The sequence below is a fragment of the Podarcis bocagei genome, assembly GCF_964188305.1.
Source record: "Podarcis bocagei genome assembly, chromosome: 4".
Classification (NCBI taxonomy): domain Eukaryota; kingdom Metazoa; phylum Chordata; class Lepidosauria; order Squamata; family Lacertidae; genus Podarcis; species Podarcis bocagei.
The window spans coordinates 56,892,444-56,911,345 of record NC_138128.1 but is presented as its reverse complement, the minus strand read 5'-3'; the positions used below and the strand labels follow the sequence as shown (position 1 = coordinate 56,911,345).

At 39.3% G+C, this 18,902-nt stretch overlaps 1 protein-coding gene across 7 annotated transcripts in view; it reads left to right on the top strand.

Annotated features, from left to right (window-relative positions):
* Positions 1-18,902, top strand: part of ATE1 (arginyltransferase 1) — a 74,308-nt gene that overhangs the window by 30,192 nt on the left and 25,214 nt on the right. For 6 of the 7 annotated variants that reach the window (XR_014007847.1, XM_081193004.1, XM_081193005.1 and 3 more), the window contains 2 exons: positions 3,822-4,003; positions 6,918-7,017. The exons of the other annotated variant lie outside the window; for it this stretch is intronic. Coding sequence is in view for 5 of the 6 variants with exons in the window: in XM_081193004.1 (XP_081049130.1) it covers positions 3,822-4,003; positions 6,918-7,017 (282 nt within the window). In the remaining variant the exon portion in view is untranslated. The remainder of the gene's footprint in view (positions 1-3,821; positions 4,004-6,917; positions 7,018-18,902) is intronic. 7 annotated transcript variants of the gene reach the window in all.

Here is an 18,902-nt window from a genome sequence, read left to right as displayed (position 1 = left end):
GGCAGAATTTGTTTGTAGGTTCTTTACACATCCATCCCACCCCAGCATGCTAGAGATGCTTCTCTCTAGTGCTCCCCTGCAGTTGAGTGGCAAGTAACAAACCTCACTGAGAATGCATGTTAACCTATCTTACTTTGAGAAAAATATTTGGGCAGATTTGGATGACAAAGGATGAACCTATCTTACACGCTATAGCCTACGTTGCAAAATATAAACTTGAAGTTATCAAAGCAGAATATGTGCTTTGCATTTTCAATAACCATTTTGTTTTTTGAGTTCCTTTCCTTAAAAATAAATAAAAAGAAACCTCAAAGGCACCTAAATGTTTTCAACTTTGTTTTTGCTTCTTAAAAACAGATAACCAGGGCTGGTGAATAATTAGAACAGGTTTTAGAGTCGAGGCTTCAGATTACTTCATTTATAACAGCTAAGAGGACTTTGTTTGTTGTAGGTCTTAAAGAGTTAACTACCACATGGGTGTAATGAAATTGTCAGGTTATAGTAATTGCACCAGTAATTTGATATGTTGCTGTTTGAATGAAGCCATGTGTGGAGAGTTTGTTCCTTTTCTCTGCTGAATCTAATCACCCCCACCCAGTTTTACATTTTCCCAACCTGAAGGCTATGAAGGCTAATCGGGATCATTAGACTTAATGGGGAAAGAGCTTTTATCACCTCGTCAAATAAGGCAACCGATTTCCATTATTTGCCTTATTTTGTATGGCTGTATGGGTGCTTATGTACACTTTGCTGTAAAAAAGGAAGGTTTATGCCAAGGATTTTTCCCCCCTGCAATGCTTTTTATTGATATTTTGAATCTTGAACTGAATTTTGTTTGGCACCACTTGCACATGTTTTCAATTAGAAGAAGCCAAATAAAAAGTCTTAAATATCCAAGGCTATAGGGATTTTTGAAATTCTCTAACTAAAAGCAAACCCCACGTGATCGTTGCAAAGCCTCTTTACCATGTATGTCACAAATAATTTCAAAACAAAAATTAAACTTTATGTGGCTGAGTTCTGTTTTTCTTTTGAATTCTCAATAAACTCTTTAGAGACAACTCTCTTGGCAGTAGTAAAGTCATTTTTCAAAAAAATCTGTTTGATTTTTTTCATGTAGAGTCTTTAAATTATTAAAAGAATAAACATATTATTGGAAAGAAAAGTGCAGTCTATATGTAAAGAATAGTCTATTTGTGTTACCAGGGAAGTGACTCTGTAAAGATTTCTAGCTCTTCTTTATAAGCACCAACTCGTTAAGCAGAAGCAATTGACATGCATCACTGTTGAAGTGGCTGATGTTGCTTAACTAGTCTAATGGGAGTAAGCTGTGCCCATGGATTGATTTTTTTGGAGGATAAACTAGATTTGTTTGGTTATTTGAAGTTTGTAGTACTTTTTTAGCTATAACTAGTGAAAAGATTTTTTGTTGTTGTTAAGATAAATGCAGATCAGTGGGAGCTATTTCATTACTGAATAGTTATATGCTCTTAAAATGATTCTCTTAAATGCTAGTTTCCAGTTTTGTAAACACTGTGCATAAGCCTTCCTCCCTGCTTGGTTCTCTGACTTTTGCATTCCCTTTCTTCCCTTTCCTCCAGTTCTCTCTCCACTTGTACAAATATTATCAGCTGATTCTTTTAACTTCTTTTAACTCCAAGCAGTCCTGCTATGTAGCCTCAGTTGTGTCTCGTGCCATGGTCTTGGCTTGCCTGCAACCCTCCTGTTACTTCCAGTTTTTATTTATTTATCCTGAGTACAGGATAAATTTTAAAATTACATCTAAGGAAGTCATAAGATGGTTGTTAGGTGCAAAAAAAGGTATGCTATCAGAATATAGTGGATAACAACAGACAAATAACTTCTGGTTAAAATGGAATAGGAACTCAAGTAGAATTTATAACTAGCTTTTACCTGTAGGAAAAAAATTGAAAATAACCTCCTGTGTCAATCTCATTGGAAATTATTACAAAGTAATGTCATCCTGGCATTTGATACCATAGAGGCTGAAGCAAATCTGTCCTACTACATCCTCAGGCTATTAGTATAGATTACACATATGTGGTATATAAAGAATAATGTTCATAGTTTGTATTTCAGTACCTTTAGATTCAGTACTTATTGAGCTGACTTTGGATGGATGGCTGTTTCTTGACTCATAAAGTTGAGATAGACACAACCTTTTTGCAAATGCATATAGCCCCTTCACATGTGCCACGAATAAACCAGGAAGTTTTTAATTAATCAAGTTTTCCATCTCATATGAACCAGAAAACTATTGTTACTACCTTCAAGAAAAGCCAGGATTGTAAACCATGGTTTGAAGTTGGTTTAATAAACTGGCTTGTTCAGAAGCTAATAACTACATAGTTTTCTGGCTCAAACAAAATTGGAAAGTATTGTACATTAGACACTACCTAGTTTAATTGTGCTTTTCCACAAAGGGGCTTTTATGTGGTCAAAAGGCTCGTGTGTATCTTGGCATATTAAGCTGAGCTATGATGATCCAAATGTGGCCAGTGTCTTTGGATTCATTGAAGGTAGTAGCTTCAGCTCAAGTAACTGAATTAATAATAATAATAATTAATAATAATTTATTATTTATACCCCGCCCATCTGGCTGGGCTCCCCCAGCCACTCTGGGCGGCTTCCAAAAGAACATTAAAATACTATGATACATATATTAATAATGCCCTTTTGTAAAGTACTATGCATAGTAGTTGTGTTATATAAACAACAGTAATCAAAATGTGAATTAGTTTTAGTTTTAAAACTCCTATATCCATTGCATCTGTTTTAAATAGCAGAAATGAAGCATGGCTGCTCAGAAGCTAAAAATATTTCAGCCGTGGATGTTTTTATTGTTCTGCAGAATTATTAAATGAATCCTTTCTAATCCAGTTTTGTTGAAAAGATTCCCGTAAATGCTAAAAGATTGATGTGATGGAGTGAAGGTGAATTAGATTATTGTCTTGGACAAGAAGGGTTTCTTAAGTTGCAAGAGGAGGGGAAGACCCAGTGTGCTTAACATTTATTGATTTATTTCAAACATGTATACCCCATTTTTCCTCCAGAGAGCTTACCTCAAGCAGTTCTAATTTAATGAGTATAATCCAGTTGAATATAGTTTATAGTTCTCCAACAAAGCTTTTGTTTGTGATTTTTTTATAACTTAGGGCTGGCTCCCTATATAAATTTTCTTCACATGCATGATCTTATCCTCATCATCCTGTGAAAGTATACTTTTCAGCATATCTCTACATTGCAGCTAGTTATCCACATCTTTTAAAGATGAAGAACCAGTGAGCAGAATCTGTTCTGTTGGATTCTGTTTACTCATTTGTCTGTTTATTCATTTTATCGCTAATCAGTTTCAGTGTCACTCATAACTCTGCTAAGAAACGTTAACCCCCTTATTTCCAGGCTTGACATTTGAGGCCAGTAGACTTCAATATAAGGAAACCTGCAAGGCAATGAAAGCAAGATTTGGTGGTTGTTAGTTAATAAATATTAACGTAACATGTGAATATATTGTAATCTGTTTTGGAAATAGCTCCATAGAAATCTCTTGAAATCTCTTATTTCTACACCTAAAACTTTCAGATTTCCACCTGTCATTTTGTTTGGCTTTGGTGAATGGGGCAGATAGCTAAGAAAGGCCTAATTCGCTGAGCTTTTATTTACTTTTATCTCCGTTTTACGTTACTCAGTGCATTTGCTTGCTTGAATTTCAAAATGGTTCTCATTGTTAAAGATAATGTTACAGTTTTATAAACTGATTAATTTTTGCAGTTGAATTTATGCTGGTCTATCCCCTCTAGGCAGAAAATCTACCTAATGGTCCAGATTGTGGCTATGGTTCTTTCCACCAGCAGTATTGGTTTGATGGAAAGATAATTGCTGTGGGTGTCATTGACATCCTTCCAAAGTCTGTGTCATCTGTGTATCTCTACTATGATCCTGATTATTCTTCCCTATCTTTAGGCGTATACTCTGCACTAAGGTAAGGAAGGATTTTTTCATTATGTAGTAGTCATTTAAAGGTCTATTGGCATTTTAAAGCATAGAATGAAAAATGAAAACCAAAGTCTTTCATGAAAGGCCTGCTTAGCTTTATTATATTTTAATATTTTTAGAGTAAGAAAAACATTTACTTCATAGATTCTAATTTAATTGGTCTGAGTATTTAAATTAGGTTGACATCAGTGTTTAAAGCAAAGTGTTTAATCTGCTTTGGAAGATGGAAGAAAGAAGTGAAACTTGTGGCCAGATCAGCTGTGTGGTACAGCTTTTGCTGTATTGGGCCATTTCAAATGACTGTTCTGTTGCTGTTTTGCTTCCCTTTCTCACAGATCCAAAACCAGGTCATCATCACTCAGTTTTGTATTCACATAATAATGTGCGTTTGTTTGCATGAAGGACCATTCCCACAAGTGACTCCCTTAAATGCAGACAGTGGCTTCATTTCTTTGTTTTTTCAGTTGGAACTGACCAGTGTGGTGTCAATCCCACACTTTCACATTTGCTTGCCTACAAATGGAATGCTTTTCCCTCACAGGAGCGCTGCCAATAGTGATGTTTTTAGTTTCCTATTCCTTGATAATATGCTGATTTAGCAGTGTTTTGGGTTGCCTGAAGTACTTTCACTATATATAATAAACTGTAAAGGTGGAGTGTGGAACCCCTGGCTCTTCAGCTTAGGTTGGACTGCAACACCAACTGCCTCAGCCAGCGTGAAGGAAGCTGTAGTTCAGCATTTGACAGACACACTGGCTGCCCTTGCCTATAGATCAGACATGGCCAAACTTGGTCCTCCAGCTCTGTTCTGGGACTACAACTCCCATCATCCCTAGCTAACAGGACCGGTGGTCAGGGATGATGGGAATTGTAGTCCTAAAACAGCTGGAGGGCCAAGTTTGGCCGTGCCTGCTATACAGTATGTAAGGTGACACCTAGACAAGCTTACTTAAACGCATATGAAAAGAACTGTCTTCAAGGGTGATGTAAAGTGGGATAACCAATATCTTGAAGTCCACAGATTTCCCCATCCCTGGTGTAAAGTTGGTTAGGTTCTGTCTGCTTTCACAAGTCAGGTTGCCAGCTTCTTAAACCTGGAGTAAATATGAACTCCCTCCAGGAGTTGAAGGCTTAATGTGAAGTTACTAAAGTAACTTAAGTTACCTAAGTTAACAGAAGGCTAGGAATAGAGAGCCCTTAAGAAGCTGCGAAGGAACTTGATACTATGCAGGCTGTTACCAATTTTATTCAGGGATGTTTGGAAAAGCCTTGCCTGAGCTTGGTGGCATTATTTTAAAATATTGCTTAAACATATTTAAATGGGTGGGCCCCTTCAGAAAAACCCACAGTCTAAGAACCCAATCCATTAGACCAGGGGTCAGCAAACTTTTTCAGTAGGGGGCCAGTCCACTGTCCCTCAGACCTTGGGCGGACGGGGGGGACGGGACTATATTTTGGGAAAAAATAATAATGAACAAATTCCTATGCCTCACAAATAACCCAGAGATGCATTTTAAATAAGAGGACACATTCTACTCATGTAAAAACACACTGATTCCTGGGCCGTCCGCGGGCTGGATTTAGAAGGCAATTGGGCCGGATCCGACCCTCAGACCTTAGTTTGCCTACCCATGCATTAGACAAATGATGAAGTGGTATGTTGTAACTTCTAGTTCTGGAAAAGCAACCAAAAGGACAAAGATAATATATATTAATAAAGGAATTTGTTTGAGTGGTTTTACTCTCAAAATGAAATTTCACGCATAAGTCAACATGCATAATGCTACCTGAAGTCATTAAGGCAAATATTAATGACTGCGAATTATGGACTTTGTGCTTTTCAGGTCTTTGCAGATGTTTCTTTGGGATTTATTTATTTATTTGCCTACAATGAGTGGGTTGTCATATTTGCTTGAATAATGGGCACATTGGCTACCCTTGTATATATATATCTTGTGTCATTCAGGCAGGCTTACTTAAACTTTGGTTTTAGTTGTCTGTCTTTTTTTCCTTAGCAGTTAGAATGCCCCCCCCCCCCAAATCTAGGATACCACAGTGGCTCAGCCACTACCTGCAAGAGGAATTGCAGACCATTAGCAGCAGACCATTTTTAGTCCTCATCTGCCACCTACTTTGTTGAAACACTTCAAACAAAAGCTGAGGCTGGAAGGCCAAGTAGGAGTACTGCTGGCTAGAACAAAATGAGGAGAAATTGGCAGCTGTGCATTCTTCACACACATCACTTAGAGTGTTGTCCCAAGTTAGATGAAAGCAACTGTCTCCAAGTGATGTAAAGCTGCAGAACCACCGCTCGCCTCTTGCTGGCTCAAGACTGAATAAGAAGAAAGCTAAAATACTGTAATTTTTCTTTCAAATAAATAAATGGGACGAGCACAGAAGACAGCACTCGCCAAATATGGAAAATAGCACTTGCTGCATATTTGCATGTAAATTGCTCAAACTCACTGCAAGCTTCCTGAAACTTGTTGATTTTAAAATTCTCTGAAGTCTGCATGTACTGTCTTAGCCCGCTGAATACAATGACTGGGCCAGACTTCTATAGAACATCAGTGCATGAATATTAATAGGAAACCTGTTAAAAGGGTGCCTTTAATCACTTGCAATTTGAATTTCAGATTAGCTTCTTGGCAGGACAAAATGCAAAATTGGCTTTCTTAAGTAGAAGAGTTTGTGGTTTTGTTGGGTTCTTATACGGAACTGTCTCTGCATTTATTATTCCCATTCTTTACTTAAATGTAATCATCCCTTTAACATAGGCCAAAATTTAGGTCATTCCATTTTATTTCACGTTTGCTGTATTATAAGAGCTCCTTGCATCTGTGAACACATCTATCTGGTATTATCTTTTTATCCATTCAGAATGATTGCTTCTTTTACAGGGAAATTGCTTTTACTAGGCAACTTCATGAAAAGGCCTCTGACCTATGCTATTACTACATGGGGTTTTACATTCATTCATGCCCTAAAATGAGATATAAGGTAAGGCTAAAGTTACTTTATTAATGCGTCTGAATTTAGTCTGGTGTTTGATGTGACTGTTCTGTATGACTTCTCCCTGCTTTGGCTTGGCCAAAATGGAGCTGGCTTCTGTTCAGTTTTCTTTCAAGTGTCTAGAGTATTTTATATTTCTATCTGCATAAGATTTACTGGCTGCTATCCAATGAATTGGGCAACTAGTTCTACATGCCAAGAAGACTATGGGCTAGGGTTTCACAAACAGTGGCGCCCATGCCACCTAGCAAACCACATTTAAAACTGAGAGGACTTTCAAAGCAGTTTGCGACTTTGGGGAAAGATCTTCTGTTCAAAGGAAAGAAAACCAGAAATTCCACTGGGTATGCCAAAACCCTTGGGCATCCCTAAAGTCATTCTTTGGATACCAGCCATTTTGTTCAAGGTTGGTTAAAAAAAAACTTATTTAGTATGTTTTTAATGATTTGAAATCATATAATGTCTATAGACTATCTTTGGGTTTTGTTGAACGCCTTACAGTTTGGTTTCTTTAATTAGTTTGCTGTAAAGAAATACAGTGGTACCTCTGGTTGCGTACTTAATTCGTTCCAGAAGTCCGTTCTTAACCTGAAACTGTTCTTAACCTGAAGCACCACTTTAGCTAATGGAGCCTCCCGCTGCTGCTGCGCCGCTGCCGCACGATTTCTGTTCTCATCCTGAAGCAAAGTTCTTAACCCGAGATACTATTTTTGGGTTAGCGGAGTCTGTAACCTGAAGCGGATGTAACCCGAGGTACCACTGTAAATGAACCACCATACCAGTGTTCATCAGATGACTCGGTATAGAGCTTACTTATTGGCTCAATGTTTAGAAGAAAAATGTAAAGAAGTAATACCAAATACATATTTTGTGTTTGATTACTAGGTATATACCACCATATAAAGGAATGTGTTAATTGAGGATGTCTTGTTCTCTGGGTTATGGCTTGGAGTTCCCATTTTTTATAATAAAAAAGGGGGTGGGGAGGAAATCTCATATTCTAACAATGCTTATGTGCACTGTGCTCAGTGGAATTTGCTCTCCAGTAAATGTTTCTTTATGATTGCAGTCCAAATGTTCATACTATCTGCAAATATAGATATGGAAATCTGTATATAGATATGTATATAACAGAATATCAAGCATACAGTAGAAAAGCAGGCCACAGAATTGGGAGACAAGGTCACTAAGATATTTTTGCAAAGCACGGAGGGGTCAGCTCAGCAGAGGAATGTATGCATCACATGCATTAAACCCTGATTTTGCACCTCCAAGGATCACCTCTGGCATGGGAAAGATCTCATATCTTGAGCTGTGTTGCCAATCTGCATGTGCAATATTCCGCTAGAAGGTTTGTTGGCCTGAATTGGTAAGAGAGGCTTCTTACAGCCCGATAAAGAGGCTTGTGGGCCATCTTTCCATTTTGCTCCGGCAAGTGTATTTATTGGGCCAGAAGTAATGCCTCCAGCACTGCTTTTTTCCCTTTTCTGGACAACAGTGCTTCCTGAGTAATTCACTTGGGGAACAGAGCTGCTTTGGTAGAAACAACAAACAAACAAACCAGAACACAAGAAGTGGCTCCCAAGCTGGCAGATGCCGTTCCCAGCGTGAAAGGGCTGAGGTGTCTCAGAGGCTTCCCCTTTTGTAACGTCCTTTTCTTTTGCAGTGTAAAAAGTTTATTCCCGTTTCAGCCTGTGCAAGGCTTGAATACTCCCTCGCTATTGCCGTGTTTATGGTGACCTTACTGCCTACCGCAGCCATTCCCTAGATTTTCAAGGTGCTTCATTAAAAAAAAAAAATGTGTGTGTTGCAACTTTATATAGAGAAACCAGGCTTTTTAAACACACTCACACTATCAGCTACCTAATAGCATTCAAATTATGTTGTTCACCTAGCCATTGTTTAGGAACACACACTGGAAACAGTTTGCTGCATGGAATGGTTCTAAATTTGAAAAATACGAAATGGTGCCTTTACCTGAGGCTGCTTAACTGGCTTCTCCATAGTGCACAGTGCTGCTGGTTACTGAGATGGGAAGTGGGGAGGCAGCAGAGATCAATGCAGTGTGGACTCAGCAGCACCCATCTGACTCTCCTGCTTATGTGCCCATGCTGAACCCCTTGCTTCAGTAACCAGCACCGATGTGCAGTCTTGGGAAGCCAGGTAAGCAGTGCAGCCCTGCCTCTGCCACCTCATCAGCCTCTGCTCGTGCTCTCTGTCTCTGTTCTCTAGATTCTAGAAGGAATGGGAAGATATGAATCTTCAAGGCAGATTTGCCAAGAATATGGTTTGAGGGAGAGTATGCATTTGATAACTTCCCCATCAAGATATTCTGCTGCCTGAAGCATCAACTCTAAATGCATTTACAGATTTAAATGTATACATCATAAATCTGCCACCATCGTGTTGAACGCCAATTCCTCTCCCAGTCCAGTAGTCCATATATTGCTGTTACACAGCATGCTACCCAAAGCACTGATCTTGCCACTTGCTCTTTTCATTTGCATGTCAAGCAAGGCAATTAAGCCCCAAGTCTGCCTCTTCTCCACATTTGCTGGCTAAAGCATCCTGTCTTGCCTTCTTTTTATGAAAGGACTGGCTCCTGATAAGAAGTAATATTGCTTCCTCAGTCAGATAGTATCTGTGAATCAAGGTTGCAACTATGGTTGCAGCTTTAACATCTAAATGTGTTGGGAAAATCAGTTGCCTTGAAGTACAAATGGAAGCACTACTTTTGCCAGTAACTTCTTTCAAAATAAGGATGGCTGGTTCATGTTCAAGAATGATCGCTGCTTGGGGGCAGAATTATTTTTGCAAATCTTTTATGTTTCTTATGCCACTTTGGAAAAGCTGCAAATGTGCTGCCTGCCCCCTGCATATGAATAGATAAACCTCAAACTTTAATAGATTGATGAGGGAAAAATCACTGATGACAGCTGATCTTTGGGTCTAGAGTACTTTTCCCCACCCTGACTTGTAATTTTCATATCCTTTGATCCTGTTCTTTTAAATTATATATTCCTGTGTAAAGATTTTTTTATTGGTTTGGCTAGGAAAGCTTCCTTCCAGCCTAAATTGAGCTTCTCACCAGTTACTAAAGTGCAGTGGTGTTTCGAAATGTGCTTCCATCTGCTGAGCAAGACAGAATATTGCCCTGACAAAATGCATTTTTAGTGGTTACCTGGCTTTTCCATCTAAAAATGTGATACTCTTTCCATAAATGCTACAAAGATGTGCTGATCCAGCTTTTGGCAGAAAGTGTGAAATACAGTCTTCCTAAATTGGCCTTCCTTGGAACTACAGAAAGCACTTATGGTGGTAAAGTGTTTGTAAGGAATTGAATGACTCAAAAGAGATTTCAACCCTAGAAGTTAAACATGCAACTCAGTAACAAACTCCAAGGAAGTTCAGTTTAATTCCATACATATAGGAAGCTCCCTTATACCTGGTCAAACTGTCTGTATAGCCCTATGCTGTGTATTCTGCTTAGAAGTAACACTCCTATAACACTCATACCCATCACTCCTTTTTCTCAAATGTAAGCAGATTTTAAATGGTAGATATGGCCTCCAAAGCCAGTTCTTCTGAGCCTGGCCCAGGGATGAAATTTTTTGTTCAAGATTCATTCCTTTTGCTCTTTATATTTTATCTCACTAATACATTCAGCTGGAAAATACAAACTAGTATACAACCTTCCCTTCCAGCAATGATTTATGTTGTTCTTCATCACCTTGACTTGTCTAAAAGAGATATAAAAATAATGGTGATAAACAGACCTATTTGATTTAGTAGGAGAACATAGAACCAAAGAATTGTAGAGTTGGAAGGTATCCTGAGGCTCATCTCTTCCATCTAGTGTAATGCAGGAATCTCAACTAAAGCATCCATGACAGATGGCTATCCAACCTCTGCTTAAGAACCTCCAAGGAAGGAGAGTCCACCACCTCTCATAGAAGGCTGTTCCACTGTCGGAACAGCTCTTACTGTTAGAAAGTTCTTCCTGATGTTTAGTCAGAATCTCCTTTCTTGTAGCTTGAATCCATTGGTTCGGGTCTTAGTCTCTGGAGCAGGAAAAAAACAAGCTTGTTCCTTCTTCCATGTGACAGCCCTTTAGATATTTGAAGATGGTTATCATACATCTTCTCAGTCTCCTCTTCACCAGACTAAACATGCCCAACTTCCTCAACCATTCCTTGATCATGTTGGTTGCACTCCTCTGCACACGTTCTGGCTTGCCAATATCCTTCATAAACAATTCCACTTAATACTGTGCATAGAAGTGAACAGGCCAGGATTGTCTGAAGGCTAAGCATTCCATTACTTTAATTGGACTTTGGAAGACTACTGCTACTGGCTGACAGTTAATGTCATTTCTTTATTACTCGCTGGCTTTCACATAAGGATGAGGCATGGATGTCTAGCAGTCAGGAAAAGCATCTTTGCTATCTGTAGATGGCAGATTGCCAACCTGAAAGCGCCCAGTGTGTTTAATTTACACATGCACTATGCATTTATGTATTTATACATTCACTATGACACCGTACTGGTAATTTCAATGTATCTTGCATTATAATTAACTTCCCAGTAAGGTGATGATCTGGTGGAAAAGATTCCCATGATTGGCTCCACCCTCTCAGTTGTTCCAGTTACAGATGGGTAGCCGTGTTGGTCTGCACACAGAATGTGTATCTGAAGAAGTGTGCATGCACACGAAAGCTTATACCAAGAACTAACTTAGTTGGTCTTTAAGGTGCTACAGGAAGGAAGCCTCTCAGTTGTGATATTGTTGTACATATTGCAAACATGGGATCAGAACACTGAGACTTAAGGTTTATAGCAGTGTGTGTCAAGGCTTTGTGTCTGGTTCTTATATAGTTAGCTCTTTCTCTTTAGCTTGGTTGAGTACTTTCCTGTAAGAAAGCAAAAATAAAAAATCATATACAATGAACTATAGCCCCTTAAGTTCCCATGCTTTTTATTCCAAAGTTGTTCTGTCCCTTTACTATCAAAGGTACTATCGGACAGTTCCTGCTTTATATTCTTTTGACTGGAAAATATATAGTTGTATGTGAACACCTTTTTGTTTTGTCCTTCATTAACCTTAAGCTTTTATATGAGTTGTCAAAAGATACTCATTTTGTTTTTTAAGCTCAGCTTCCTTGCCCTGTGGCATTTCTCAGGCTCTCTTGGCATGCACATTTTCATGCAAATTAGTTTCAATTTAAGCCCACAATGTCTTTACTTTGGCCAGCTGTCTGCTTTCTCAAAAACTTTTCCGTTGAGTCCGCAAATTTTAAAGAAGGTATACTTTGAAGTGTACAGTCGAACTAATAGCTTCTGAAAAAAATGTTAATATCTCAGAATGTTTTAAAACTCTAGAGAATCTTCTATTACTTGAACAAGGTGTTTTAGTGGAAACTTCTTCCAGATTTGCATAAAAGCCGCAGGAAATGTAATTATTTCAGTTGGTCCATTTCACTCTCCTGACATGGCTTGATATCAGATGGAGAGAGAATAGTAGAAAGGATTCCAAAATGTCAGAATAGAAACAAGAGGCCAATTCATCTGTGATTAATCATTACGCTAAATACCTCTGATAGGCTGTGGTCATAAGCAGAAGGTATTTATTGTGCAGTGCTTGAGAAAAAGTTTTCTGTGGTTAGGTTTTGAGGGATTCAGCAGCATTGAAAAATGGTACAGTAGTAGTCTGCAACTCCACATCCGCAAAGTCAAGCTTTGGCAGCCTAAATCCCCTGAGCTCTGGCTTTTTCACAGTTCCCTGGCTGTGGAATTTAGTTAACCTTTTTCAGTAAACTTGGCTTTGCTGCCTAAGCAGAAATGGAAAACCACAGCAGAGCAAAAGCCCAACAGGATGTTGTTTAGCCACATTCTCTTGTGAGCCTGCCACTATAACACTGAAAGGATTGCAAATTTCTTGCCAACCCCACACACAACGCAGCTGGCACTTCGCATCTTCCTGATGAATACTTTATTAGCCTCATTGTATTTTAGCTGATTTCAGATGACAGTCTGCTATTTGCTAAAGTAGTGATACTTATCGACAATGTCAAGGACCTATGATAGAGGCTTATATAGAACTGACAGCTTTCTTTTGTGGTTGGTTGATATTTGTGGCATAATTCAAAATGTGTTGGAGCTAGTTTCAATTTCTTAGTGAGCAGAAGCAAACCCTTATGAGACTACTCTAGAAGGAGGTTGTGGTGATGTGACACGATCCTGATTGATGACTTAATCTAGGGAAGTGTTTCTCTTCTCAGAAAGTTAGGGCTGAAAGTTAGGGCTACAGCAACTGGGTTTAACTTGTGTATTTTTCTTCCTCAATCTGGGTCCATAAGGACTATTTTAAAAATAAAAAAGTAATATTTGAAACAAAATCAGTACAGTGGTACCTCGGGTTAAGTACTTAATTCGTTCCGGAGGTCCATACTTATTATTTATAAGATACTAGCCTGGTTCACACATTGCTGACAGTCAAACCTAGATAGTTCAGTAAAGACAGTAGCTTACTTTCTAAACTTTCCCAAACTCCCACAAGGAGCTCACAGTTGCTTTACTCATGCCTGGTCCTTTACTGCTGAGCTTGAGCTAAGCCAAGCTTTGGCTTAGTGCCTCATCCAAACCCAGGTTTTTGGTTAAGTTCTCTCCAAACTAGCAATGAGCTGTCACTAAGAACAAACTTTAGTAGTTATTCTGGAGGGAGTTGTCAACGAGGTGGGTTTGCATGGTACACGAAGATATACATTGGTTTAGCTCAGGGCAGCAGCAAAATGACTAGGGAGGTGTGAACTAACTGTGATCTCTTCTCCAGGAAACTGCACATTTGTTCTAGGTCAAGGTTTGGCTTGCCAGTGGTGTGTTCACCAGACCACTGTCTTTATTGACCTATCTAGATTAAGCTGCTTCATTATGGATGCTTCAAATAGATGGAATGACAAGTAGCAATACAGTGATGCCTCGCGAGTCTCTTTGTCTTGCGTTTTTTTCATCTTGCGAAGCACGGCTCTTAGCGGTGCTTAGCGGCTTTAAGAAAAAGGAAATAAACTTGCAAGAACTCGCAAGATGTTTCGTCTTGTGAAGCAAGCCCATAGGGAAATTCGTCTTGCAGAACGACTCAAAAAACGGAAAACTCTTTCGTCTTGCGCGTTTTTCGTCTTGCGAGGCATTCGTCTTGCGAGGTACCACTGTAGTCACATTGATATAAGGCAGTTGATTTCTAGATGCTCTTCTATCACCATGTCTTCAGGTAATCAGTGTGTCAATAAATGCAGAACATATAATGCGGAGTACTTCGGTTTTTTATATATTCTGAAAAGTGACTCTTTGAAAATTTTGCATCACTGAAGACAAGCTGTTCTAAATGAAACTTTGATGCTTCCTTTTCTTTGTTGAGTTTGTCAGTGGTGGCTTGGGTAGGGGCACATTTATTTGAAAGATCCAATGCTGAGCTAGGGAACTTCCTACACTCAACACCAGCTGCTTTTCTGTCTTGGCGATTCATTTTAGCAGACCCACAAACAACGTAAAAGAAGTTCTAGAGCAACACTGAAAGAACATTGCACCCACAGCTATATATATGTACTAATTAATACTGCACCACTTCTTTTTTCCCTTTTAAGACTCTAAGGGAAGCAGATCAAAGAAATGTAAAAACTCAAAAGAGTTTCTATCTTCTTTGGTTTCTATAACTCACATTTTATTTTGCATATTTCTCCCCGGCCATTCAATCTTGAAGGGTTTCCATAGCTGCTGGGCCAAATAGGTCATGCACCTGTGCAGAGCATGTGATAGGAATATTTTAGAGCTTCAGTCATAGAGCTAGCAGTCATTTTCCCATTCCCTGTTGCAAGGAGATTGAGTGGCATGCAGAATGTGCTGTATTATGCCAAGTGAATGTAAATAAAGCATAACAAGATCTAGCATGAAATAAAGTAAGCATTTTAAAACTACAATTTATAAACTAATGAGGCTGAATCAGTTAAAAGTTTTCACTGCCCTTAACACTGGTTTTGTTGCATTTCTCAGGCAAACTGATATATTGTTCAGATCTGCCACCCCCCTTTTTGCATTAGAACAAATAAATTGTCCATGATTCTGAAAATGAGATCTTTGGAAGTATGGGAATATATATTCTAGAGCAATTAGAAAGCCAAGCCTAGATTTTCATTTTATAGGATGGTTTCTTCTGAACAGTGTGGATTGGTGTTCAGTATTGCTTTCTTCATTTACTGGGGGGGGGGGATCCTCTGAGATCCTCCGTTACATTTCCTCCGTGCTGGAGGAACACTGGACATTTGCAACCAATCCTATGTATGCATGCATACGTGCGTGCACACACACACACACACACACACACATCCCAGCATGAGTACTGAAGAGTTCAATTCACAAACCACTTTGCTGATGGTTCTCTCGCCCTGGAACCTGGAACTTCCTTGCCCAAGAGCTTATGCATTGGCCTACAAGGGCTACTAAGACCTGCTGGAGCAGTTGAATGAATTCCTTTCCAGATGCTGCAAACTGATTGCCCGGCCTGGGGAAACTGAGAACTCTAATCAGATACGGCAAATTTGGAGCAGCTGCAGTTGCTCTCTGTCACTTGCATCTAGCGCTAACAGAATGTCTTAAAAACAAGGTTTAAAGTTTAATGTTTTAAGTTTCACAGCTACTCTTTTAAAGACCACCTGCATATTGTAAGGCATATTGCTGCTGACACTGTGATACTGATGTTACCTTTCAGTGATGGTTTCAAGGAACTCTGTTACTTATCACTAACAGCATTGTATACTGTGAAATGTGAGGCTCCACCTCTCCTATGAGTCTCATTCTCCATTTGTATTAGGAGGCAGCAGGATCAAGGACGTTGTCGCTGTTGATGACTGAGTACATTGTTGAAAGCACTGTTGGTTACATGTTAACAGAAGCAAAAGGTAACTTTCAAGGGTAGAAGCAAAGCTCTCTCTTACATGCCCTCTCTCTAGAAAACATAGCTGGCTTTCTTTGTTTTTGATTTCTCCCTGCTTCCCAAGTACTTAAGTCAGGTCTCAATATAGCAGATGTGAGGTAGGTGTATTAAACTGAGAAATAGTAACTTGCCCAAGTCTGCACAGTAGAAATTTTGGGTGGGATTCAGTGTGGCTCTAAGGAATTGGTGCCATCAGTGCAAGCATTTCTGCTTTGTTAACAGAATAAACCTCCCTGTGGAACAGATTTGGGGATGAGGGTGGGATAGGATGCAGAGGAAGGAAAGTCCCGGTGCACTAGTGGGAATCCCTGTGCACACTAAATTAGTGGAATACTGCCCATAGTGAGCAAGTGCTGCGCTGCTTACTGCTTGTCCAAGTTTGAATGTTCATGTGTATAAGAGGCATAGGAGAATCTCTACAGGAGTATAGGATACTTTCCATTTCATTTCTTAAAACCCCCTGGAGATGTCCCACTAAACTTTTTGCATTGTTCTGCCCACTTTGAGTGACAGACCTTGCCAGCTTTGTGTCATATGAGGTGAAGTGTCAGTTCCATTCAGATTTTCCATGGTGATATGTTGCAGTTGACGTAGCATGTGGCCAAAATCTGAGTTTCAGGCAATCAGGTTTGCAACACCTTCCAATAACTGTGAAGCATGATTATAGGTAATGAATGCTTTCCATAGACATAAACACTTAACTCTTTATTCGTGTTGGAAAATGTAATTTCCACACTGCTCTGTATGCAAATAATATATGTTAATAACATACGTTTAAGTCAGACTAGATGGAAGTTTACATTCTGTGTCATGAAGGTAGTGCATTGAATATATTTTTATATAAAATGTATAATGTTAATAATAATCTAACGTGTCCAGAGGAGGGCAACCAAAATGGTCAAAGGCCTGGAAACGATGCCTTATGAGGAACGGCTAAGGGAGCTGGGCATGTTTAGCCTGGAAAAGAGGAGGTTAAGGGGTGATATGATAGCCATGTTCAAATATATAAAAGGATGTCACATAGAGGAGGGAGAAAGGTTGTTTTCTGCTGCTCCAGAGAAGCGGACACGGAGCAATGGATCCAAACTACAAGAAAGAAGATTCCACCTAAACATTAGGAAGAACTTCCTGACAGTAAGAGCTGTTCGACAGTGGAATTTGCTGCCAAGGAGTGTGGTGGAGTCTCCTACTTTGGAGGTCTTTAAGCAGAGGCTTGACAACCATATGTCAGGAGTGCTCTGATGGTGTTTCCTGCTTGGCAGGGGGTTGGACTCGATGGCCCTTGTGGTCTCTTCCAACTCTATGATTCTATGATTCTATGATTCTATGATTCTACATAATCAATTGAAATAATACATTAAACTTCCACTCTTCCATTTTTTTAAAATCTTGGTGTGCTTGATTATAAAGTCAGTTGAGGGGGAAGGGAAGGGGGTTAATAGCCGCTGAGTTATTAGGGGTGATTTGACCACTGCTGTCAAAGAGAGCTGCCAGAAAGATTAATTCCAGATTCCCATAACAAGCCCGAGACAAACTGTTCTTGAATGAGACACTAGGGAGAGTTTTATCATGTCTAATTCATGCTCTGGTGTAGTTACACACTCACTAATCACAGCAGAACACAAAGAAGATTGCCATGAATTAGATCAAAACTAGAGGGCACCTCATATAAAGGCTTGTGAGAGTGCTACGATTTACTCTGCCAAAGCATGCAGAGGGGTGTTCTTTAGAAATGTGCCATTCATCTTATATAAATATAAATTATCTTTCCTGGAGCATCAGTTCTTTGTTGGGCAATCTCCCACTAGATTATATAGTATATATATATATACTTCTCAAGAAAGAGTAGGACATTTCGTAGCCCTGACTGATGTTGTACTGAGAATGGCCTTCACTGTCCATGTTCTTGCATGATTGCAGTCCCTAGACTCTGCCCTCCCAGTTGCTCAGTACTTTTGTAGTTGGTCATAGTGTGTGTGAATTCAATCTAGAATGTGCCACATTTTGCATCACTAAAGTATTTTTCCACTTTATGGTATAAAGAAATTGATCTGTAGATCATCTCAGGAGTCTTTGCTATTGCTTTGAATAACATCAGGATCCTTAACATTTATACAGTACGTGGTTTTTGGTGTATAAAGCCCTGTAAAGCTTGGGACCAGGATACCTGAAAGATAATTTCACTCCTTTTATACTCAGCTAAACATTGTGCTCTGCAGGTGAGGGCCTCTCACAGATACCATCTTATCAGGAGGTCCATTCCGCACAGTGTAGGAATTTTGCCTTCAGGGTTGTGTCACCTACCCTTTGGAATGCCCTCCCTTTGAATATTAGACAGGCACCGCTTCTGTTGCCTTTTTGGCACCTACTGAAGATCTTTATCTTTCAATATGCTTTTAAATGTGAAGTCTTTCTTGAATTGTTTTTAGGATGATTTTAATGTGTGGTATCACTTGTTGTTTGCCACCCTCGGCTCCTTTGGGTGAAAGGGTGGGATATATATTTAATAGGGGTGTGTGTGAAATTGTCTATACCTATTACAGCAAAGGAGGGTTTAGAGAAGGCTTTGCCGTTGGCTACCCCAGCCATATCAGCGTGTAATAAAACACTTGCATTGCAGGGACATTGCAGGAAATGCTGCGTGTAAAATTGGGATAGCCAGTGTTGATGACCATCATATCTAAAACTTTGTTCCTTTTCAAACATAACTGTTATTTCTTTCGTTTGTCTGGAGAGTTGAGCTTAAAGCTGATTTAATTTAAATGGTGACTCTTGCCAGAGCATGCATAGGTTTTCTTTCCTGTCATTCACAGTGGCTACTCAGCAGGTTTTATCTTTACCTTTAACTACTTATTACCTCTGTTATATTAAAGCAGCTGGCTAAAAAGGA